General features: G+C 31.6%; 1 protein-coding gene and 1 long non-coding RNA gene across 2 annotated transcripts; one reads left to right on the top strand and one right to left on the bottom strand.

The window, feature by feature from the left end:
• Window positions 1-2,398: 2,398 nt before the first annotated feature.
• Art8 (Arginine methyltransferase 8) lies at window positions 2,399-4,965 on the bottom strand. The gene is made up of 6 exons (XM_090111114.1): window positions 4,562-4,965; window positions 4,167-4,403; window positions 3,790-3,983; window positions 3,266-3,477; window positions 2,864-3,086; window positions 2,399-2,611 (listed from the first exon to the last, which is right to left on the bottom strand). Exons 1-6 carry the CDS (start codon window positions 4,616-4,618, stop codon window positions 2,422-2,424), a joined length of 1,113 nt encoding a protein of 370 aa, XP_089967240.1. The 5' UTR covers window positions 4,619-4,965; the 3' UTR covers window positions 2,399-2,421.
• A 504-nt stretch (window positions 4,966-5,469) lies between these two features.
• Window positions 5,470-9,082, top strand: LOC149901732 (uncharacterized). The gene is made up of 4 exons (XR_016457602.1): window positions 5,470-6,261; window positions 6,533-6,710; window positions 8,289-8,393; window positions 8,557-9,082. It is a non-coding gene; the product is annotated as an uncharacterized LOC149901732 (long non-coding RNA).
• Window positions 9,083-9,773: the final 691 nt, after the last annotated feature.

Here is a 9,773-nt window from a genome sequence, read left to right as displayed (position 1 = left end):
AAGTCAATAAAAAAAGTCAACTGTCATATTTTGTCACTTCTGACTTCTGAGCGCTGGCCGCTGTATTGCCCCTAAGGTGCGCTTACACGAGGATAATAATAAATTTGCTATTGCTTTTAAAAATTGTTGCAAAACTTATCAGTAGTCACCACTGTATTTTTAAATTTTGTGAATGTGAGATGCCATGTACGTCTTTAAAATCTTATCACTTTAATATTAAAAATGGCTGCTATTCTATTTCCTAGTGATTGCCCGGGCTAAACTGTACAAAGCAAATGTTATCCCAAAATTTGAAACTTAACGATTTTCTGAGAAAACTTCATATTTGGAGTGTAATTCTACACTCTACAGTTTCAAGTATAGCATATAGGTACCTAGTACCAAACCGTACAAAGTTTCTTAGTTATGAATTATGATTAATCTGAAACGCTTAGTAGACTGGGGTAGAAGCCTTTAAAAATAATGAAAAGATAAAAAAAATCGCAGTCGGATGAAACCCATTAGAAAAGGAGGGGAACATGATGAAAATAAAAGGAAAAATAAATTACGGTCAATCCGAGTTCGGGAAGTGGGAGGGGGGAGCTTTTAAGAGAAAAAAATGGTTTCTCTCAATTTCCAACAAAACTACAAGTCCTACAGAAAAAAGTTCAATGGCAAAGTTGTAGGTAATTAAAAGTTCTACAACTTTTGTATTCACAATTTTTTCACATAACCTCAAAATTTAGGTGAAAAATTCAAAAAACCAAGTTTTTGGTTTTTTATTTTTATCTACTTCAAAATTTATTGTTTTTCTACGAAATTTGGTGAAAACTTACTTTATTATGTTCCAAATACACTGTAGGTAATTTATTTGATTGAAAATATTTATTTTTTCGCCTTATTTTGAATTAATACCAAAAAAACAACCTAATTTTCAATCGAAAAGTCACCCGTCAAAATATCAGCTTTTTTCAAAAACTTGGGGTGCCTTTTATTCATCGAAATCTCTACTTTCATACGTTGGTGAAATGTTCATACTGAAATCTCCAGTTTATTAGTTATAAGCTTCTTGGCTGAAACGTATCTTCGTAAAAAATAAACATTATGATCTAAGATCCGGGATTAGAAAAATATATCTTCATCTGTTATTTAGATGAAACAATTTTTTACAAGCTGATTTCAATATCATGAACATAAAAAAACATTAAACAACCTCTGCTATCAGCCTGCTGCAATCTGGATGCAATATTTTAATTTATTTAATTTTTTTTTATGCTGACATAGGGGATTATGTCTCAACTCTCATCTAAATAACAGAGGATGGTATCCTACTATGTATTATTATAAATGCGAAAGTTTGTGAGGATGTGAACAGTGAATGTGTGTTTGTTACTCTTTCACGCAAATACTACTGAACCGATTATAATGAAATTTAGCACACATATAGAGGGTAACATGGATTAACACATAGGATAGGTTTTATCCCGGAAATCCCACGGGAACGGGAACTATGCGGGCTTTTCTTTGATAAGCTAGTATTTTTCAAATCCCGGATCTACTGACACTATTATGTGTCAACTATGTTATGACGTCGTTGACTTTAACTTTATTATATTAAGGGCCGATTTTTCAATGCCCAGATAAACAGCTAGATAGACTTTATTCTTCAGTTAACAAAATATTCAATTTTTCAACAGACGAATAGGACGTATCTATCGAATAACTACGTTATTTGAGGAATAAATCTATTTGCCGCTCCAACGGCCAGATAGCGCGCTATTCGACGGTTAGTCGTTTGAGTTGACAACTGACGCGTCAAATTTGGGATATTTTCGTATGTCATAACATAGAACGTAGAATTATTAACAATTAAACCTCTTTCTATATAATTATTATCAATTAAAATCATATTGAAATTGATGTTTTTGATAGTTCTGATGACCATGCCATTGAAAATTTGCCGAACGCTGCCTTTAAGTATGTCGTTTCCATCGTAAAATATATAAATTGAAACACAAATTTAACCAAACTCTTTACTCGAATCAAAACAACAATCAACAATCATAGAAGACAAGAGCAATACAAGACGTGAGTCATAATGACGGTTGTTGACAAATTGCAAGAGTTGACTCTATCCCGCTCTAACCTGACTAATTTAATATGTTTGTTTCGCCACTCCGAGAGCAGAGCTGCCAATATGGAAATATTTGGTCAGATAATGGTCAGATAGTTGTTCATCAAATAAATCACGATTGAAAAATAGGCGAGCCGTTATGAGTTAGATAAATAATTGAATAAATCTATTCGAGGGGTAGATATTAGACTGTTTATCTCGGGATTGAAAAATCGGCCCTTAACATTGTAAATTGTGTATATTTAAAAATGTTTTTTTTGGCCAAATAACAAATAAACCAAAACATAACAAAACAAAATATGTTTCATTTAATCATCATCATCATCAATTTCTTCTTCTTCCAACACATTAGTTGTTTCTACATTTCCTTGTTTCAACGCATGCTGTGTTTGCTGTTCCATCACAGCATTAATTAGGATACACTTGGTCATGTGGCAGGAACAGGGCATGGGATGATCTATGTCTTCTGGGTCTAGTAGAGTTAGTTGGAGATTATACCTTGAATAAAAATAATATATGAAAAAAAATTCCAACTAATTGAGAACCTCCTCCTTTTTTTTGAAGTTTGTTAAAAAAGGATAGTAGAAATACTGCTACATCTGGCTTGAACAAGAATTAACAGTATTTTATGTGTTAATTAGTAACCAGTTTGATAACTAATCTTGTGAATAATTTCATTAAAACAAATAAGTACTGTAATTTTACACATTATGTTAATTACTTGTAAATATTAGACACAAAAAATAATACCTTCTTGAGTTCACATCATCTCTTTTCATATCCAACTTAAATGCAATTGGTTCTTTTTCTTCCACTGTCTGTTCATCAGGTAACAGAATAACAGTTTGTTTCCAATGTGTTGGTTCGTGGAATGGTCCTGTGTTGAGCACTATCCTATTTTCACCTGTTAGTTCTGGAAAGTTGCATTCAAACCACACACAAATCCCATGATAGCGACCATTCTTCTTAGCACCTGAAATTATTTTAATAAAAATAAAATTGAGGCCTAATTTCACTTCGCTTTAAGTTCTGTAGTTAGTACGCAATAAACTTATAAATCCATTGGTTTCACTGATTGGTTTTTAAAAGTGATTCTGCTGGAGTAATTATAGCTTTAAACTGCATTTTTACATGCATTAATTGTTTACGTACCTACAACATGTTGCACACTGTAAGAGTCCAAGTCTTGTACAGTATCTTCCCTTAAATTAATCCAATTCAATGCTATTTCTTCACCTAATAAATCTTCAGGTTTAATCTGCATAATCTCAGGTTTTTCACTTTTATCTGATCTCAGGTGTTTTGCAAATGATGATAATGACACTCCATGGAAATTTTCCCATTTTTCATATAATGACGAGACACTAGAATAATAGGACATTAGAAATACAACAATTCAGTTTTTTTAATGTGATATTCACATGCCAAAAAAAAAATGAGTGACATTTTTATTTATTTATTTATAAATGTAACTATTTCCATGTCTATACTTAGCATAAATAAATTTAAAAAAAATGCTTCAAATCATAGCTTGTATAATTTTTATATAGACATTTGTATTATCAATTTTACAGCAAACTACATTATGTACAAATAATATAAGAACAATTAACTTTATTAAACCATCTATATTATATTATCCATTACATGCAACTACTAAATATTATGTATCTCACCTACATGGAGCTACATAAATAACTGCACTCTCTGGAAACATCTCGCCGCCTTCCTTCAGGAACTTGTCTCTGGCCAGTAGCACAGAGTCTAACATGCCTTCATGGAGTAGATAGAAGCCCATCCATTCAGAAACTATGGCATCTACTTTTATATTATCTGGTAAAACAACATCTTCAACTTTACTGTGAATTACCTGTAATTTTCAATATTTAAAATAATGTAAATTATGTTTACAAATTTGAGATAACTCTGAATAAATCTTGAACTTGATAGTTATCACATAATGTATCAGAATAAAAAAAAAAATATGTATTTCAGTATTAGAGTAGTACTGTATCAAACCCAAATACCTATAATTATTTAAAAATGCACTTACTTCTATAACATTTTCAAAGTTATTCTCTTTAACAACTTCTTTAGCTAATCCAGCTATATTACTAGCTTCAACCGCAAACACTTTCTTAGCACCAGCTTGAGCACAAAATATAGATAATATTCCTGTACCGCACCCCACATCCATGACAACTTTATCTTTAAAATATTCTTTATTTTCCAATATTGCTTTTCGGTATGATATTGTTCTTTGGTGATCTTCTAACATTAATTTGTGTACCTGAAATATTGTTATAAGTAGAAGTATTATTTTCAAATTACACAACAAAATTTAAATCAAAACAACTTTCCTATTAGAAAATTATCTCATAGGAATCTTATATTATTTAGCAAGAGGAGAGAATTTGAAGTGTAAGTAAAATATTATGAAAACCTTACCTCTAAATCCTCGTAACTAGAGAAATAGTTACTATTTTGTATGAGGTTGGACTCCATAATTGCATGTAATTGTTAATATACTTAAAAATAAACTAATATTTTTGTGTTAAAATTGGAAAACGTAAAAAAAGAAAACGTTTAGAATAACAATAACTAAAGTTTGTTTTAGGTTTTTGAGGTTATTTCAAAACATGTCAATCTTTGAATTTGAGTGTTGACATCGGTTGACATCGATGGACGTTGACATAAAAGGCAAAAGAATGTGGCTGTTTTCCAATTACAAAGCATAATGCGACTCAGTGCCGCACAATGCCGAATTATGCTGATGCTTAATTGGAACATGAAACGCACCAGCAGGTTGCGCTAAGTTCAGTGTTGAAAAAAAAAATATTCATAGAGTTAGCAATAACCCACAGCAATAACCTCATTAATGTGTAAATAAAGTGGTATACATAATAATTTTGAAAAATATTTACGGTTATTTTAAGTAATTTGGATTTTGATTATTTCATTAACATTTTTTTCAATGTTTGTACCTTCATCCATACTTATATTTATTTTTTTAACACAATTTGAATTAACTTTGATTATTTCGAAAAAACTATAATGAAACGAAAGCTTTAAAATTTTTTCCGACAATTAATAATTACTAACGATAAATCGATTGCACGCATCAATTCACGCGCATTACTTTTTCTAGTGCTCGATTGTGCGAAGCGTTGCTGTAGTTGGAACATTCAACCTTAAGCATTATGCCGCACAATGCGCTCTAGTGCTGTAATTGGAAAACGGGGTGTGTTGCGATAAACTTGAATTATTATTAATTTTCCATTGTACATATTCCAGTTCTTTGCCAAGCCAAATATATTTCATATAATATTAAAGTACGTTTACTATAGTCTGTCCACTATAAGAATTGCTTTTTGACAGCTCGACGGGTGATACCAGAAGTGATGTTCAAAAGATTATCGATTGTGATACCATTTCAATTATAAATTTAAAATATTATCATAAATCGAATCAGGTACGTAAATAATAATTACAACGTAAACGTACTAATAAGATATGTAATAATAAGACCACATATCTATGCATTGTATGTTAAAACTAAACTAAACTAATATTTTATTATTTATTGGTTTCTATCTTACAATTTGGTTGTCTTTACGTTTAAATTATATAACATAATAGAAGAGTTATTCTGCATCGGATATATTTTACAGAGTATTTCTATCGATTATTATAATCTATCGACCCATCATTGAATAATTCTGTGTAGACATCACTAAGTGGGCGGGACCTGTCCATGAAGAACGATAATTATTTGTATGACATTTTCTCAGAACAAAGAATCCTATGGAACTGCCGTAATTGTTCAATTTGACGCGGAAATAATAATGATATACCCATCTCTTTCTCACAACAGTGGTTTTACCTTAGAAAAAGCATCTACACTCTTTTTATTAGCGCTCTCTTCATTGGCATCGATGTACCTTTGCTGCGCGGACGCCATCTTAGTATACGGTTTTGTTTACATGTGAGAAGATGTAATTGTGAAATTTTTATGATTTTCCAGTGTTTTTCGACCATAATCGAGTGTAATAAGTATAATTGAAAATAATAATAGGTACCATGAAGTGTTCTATAGTAGGTTGTGGCCTATGCCAAAGCAAAAACAGGCCGAATCTAACCTTTCAACGGTAAGTGGCTAACATTTTGTTAAATTGTTGCTTATATTAAAGTGTATTTATTATCAAGTGTATAGAAATCTTTTAATCATTTTACATTTAATCGTCTTAGTTATTATGAGCTGTAGAAACCCGCAATATTCTCCTTATTTCATTTGCATCGAAAACATAAACATGAGTGCTAGTGTCGAACATCATCGCATAAACACCTTATCGATAAATTATTAATTTGTTTATTAATTACGTGCGAAGTTATATATTGTTGTATATTTTCTCGTTTTAGTTTACCAAGTAACGAATCCCGGCGAAAGGCATGGTTGGAAAAGATTGGCATAGAAAATATCCGGCCAGGAACTAAAAACATTAATGTGTGCTCATTGCACTTTGAAGAGAGCGCATTTAATAAGACTTTAAACATTGTTTGATTGAGAGATGATGCTATCCCAACAGTATTTGCAAAGGTAAATAATTCATCAATCTTTTTATTAAACAACTAGCTGCTCCGCGCGGTTTCACCCCCGTGGCTCTAATACTGTTGGTCGAAGCGTGGTGATATATATTATATACCCTATAGCCTTCCTCGATGAATGAGCTATCTAACACTGAAAGAATTTTTCAAATCGGACCAGTAGTTCCCTAGACTAGCGCGTTCAAACAAACAAACAAACTCTTCAGCTTTATAATATTATAGTATAGATTTTATTTAGCTCATCCTGTTTGTTTTTTTTAGGTACAAGGTAGTAATTGAAATTGTACCCCCTTACTGTTGACCTTAGATCATTAAGTAATGGATAACACTCGCAGGCGTTTCCCCTTTTGCTGAGGTATACGATTATTCGAATCGAAAAATCTTATGCTTTCATAAAAACTACTTGCGTAATCGATTACAAACACTCTGCGTATTCGTAAAACATCGAAAGGACGTCTGCGAGTGCTCCGCTAAAAATGCCGTTTTGCACTGTCAAGTCTTGCAGAAGCAATTCAAACATGTCGAATATTAAAAAAGATGGAATAACCTTTAATTTGTGTATATTTTTTTATTTTTTAACGTACATTTCTAATTAAATGCAATTTCTAATAATCGTCGATGTATTGTTTAGCGATATGATCAAGACAAATAATCGAGTCATGTTTCGAGAGAGAAAGAGACGAGACTATCATGGAAAGAAAATATACAAATTTAATCTTTATCTACTAAGAGAGAAAGTTGAATTTAAAACGCGATAATGAACCGCATTCCTTACGAGACTATCTTTTAAAGAAATACAAATTTAATCTTTATGATCTAAGTTATAAAGTTGAATTTAGAACGCGATATTGAACCACACTCCCCACGAGACAACTTGGAATGAAATACAAATTTAATCTTTATGAACTTAGGGATAGAGTTGAATTTAAAAACTCATCGCTTAAAAGGTCGTAAATTTTTACGACTTTCGTGACACAAATTATTTTTGTGAATGTGTGATTGTGTTTCAATAGTGTGAGTTACCCTCCCCGCACCAAAATCAGCAGAAAGTTTAGTTAGAACATTTGCCAGCGTACTCCATCCATTATTTAATGATCTAAGCTGTTGACCGATTAATCTAATTGCTATATGCTTCACAATATCTTTTTTGACATAATGCTCTAGAGACCTAGACTGTCATGAGACAAGTGGTGTGATGACTGGTACTTAAAACCTACTGAGTTATTTTTTAGTTTTTAAGATATTACCTACATTATTAAAATCTTTTAAAGTGAAACTTTTATTACATCGTCTCAAACTTTTTCTATACTTAATATTGTAAAAAGGAAAGATTTGATTGTGTATGCACAAAAAGACCTCAAAACTACTGGTCCAATTTTTTTAATTCTTTCGTTGTTGGAAAGCTACACTTTCCATAAGTAAATACACTATGTTTGTTCAATAAATTATTTTAATAAAAAAAAAATACTAAAAGTTTTACAATTTACCAAACATTGAGTCCATGTTTCTGTAGCAATCTATTTATTATTACTTGGGACCATATCTAATGTAACATTTTTATCTCTTTCAGGCAGACCATCCATCTCAATTTGCTTTAATTGACATATCAAATACTACTGATCAACCATCATGCTCAGGTTATTCACATCCACAAGATGCCAAGGATCTTGAATTGGTAAGAGCAGTTCTTGAATAGAAAACCTATATGAAATAATTCTTGTTTAAAAAAAGGGAACTTCAATACGTAACTTTTTCATAGTCTTAGTCATACATGCTGAGATTCATGTGTATAATTATGAGAACTGTTATCAATAATTAAAATTTATTTAATGTTTTAGGCTTCAGCACTCGAAGAATGAAAAAAATAGAAGAAAAAGTGGAGAAACAGAGAAAGAAAATTAAATGTTTAAATGAAGTGGTCCGTCAACAAATTTCCACACTGTATATGGCCAAGCTCATTTGCCGCATCTGTGACTACTGTCGCATGTACCTAAACATATATAGTAACCACTATAACTTAAATAAATTATTTTATGAAAAAATTGTGTTTGTTATTTAACTATACTTGCCCTTGAACATCTGCTTGAGTCACTCACATGTATTTTAGCCAGCGGCTCTGCTCTTTTTTATTTTCGTACATGCGAACGAAGTCGCGGGTAAAGAATGCTCTTATGATCGAATGGGTTGCTTGGAAGAAATTGCTTGGAGCAATAAAGCCGCCTTTTGACTAAATATGTCCTATTAAGTAAAATTTGTATTTTCTGTTTGTGTGCAATAAAGCTTATAAATAAATAAATAAAGTACCCTATGGATGGCTCCGGTCAAATAAAACCCGATGTTAAATTTCATCAAAATTGGCTTGTCCGTTTTAGCGTGAAAACGGAATATACATACATACACACTTTCGCATTTATAATATTATAAAACCTATCTTATGTGTTAATTCAAGTTACCCTCAATATGTGTGCTAAATTTCATTGTGATCGGTTCAGTAGTATTTGCGTGAAAGAGTAACAAACTTACACATCCATCTTCACAAACTTTCGCATTTATAATATTAGTAGGAAGTGATAGGATAGGATTAGTGAGGATACATAGGTATATAAAGAAAACCCTGTCAATCGCGAAAAAAATCAGCTGTTTCATATAAAACTGCAGAACGAAAATATCAAAATGTATTGATTACACACTACAGCCACAGTATTACAATATTATTTCCTATAGGAAATATGGTAATACTGTGCTACAGCTATCCCTAGTAGGTAGGTACAATTGCAAAATGGTTAATACGAATCACGAATTACCGAGTAACGATTGCCCGATAGAAGTAGTTATCTTTTTTATTTTGTTGAAAGAAGTACCTCTTACTAGGTAAGCACCTACTGCATACTTATCATTCAAAAAGACAAAATTCTTATTACCTGAATTACCCATTCTTAACTCTATCATCAATCGATACAATATTATCGACTAGACGAACAAGTGAACGTCCCTAGCCCGCCATGTTTGTACCCCGATTTGTTTACTTAGGTATGCAGGAAAAGTACATGCATAT

This window comes from Colias eurytheme, chromosome 16 (genome assembly GCF_061535395.1).
Source record: "Colias eurytheme isolate Ceu_HAF_F1 chromosome 16, ilColEury1 Martin Lab GWU primary, whole genome shotgun sequence".
Classification (NCBI taxonomy): Eukaryota; Metazoa; Arthropoda; class Insecta; order Lepidoptera; family Pieridae; genus Colias; species Colias eurytheme.
This window is presented reverse-complemented; position numbering and strand designations above follow the sequence as displayed.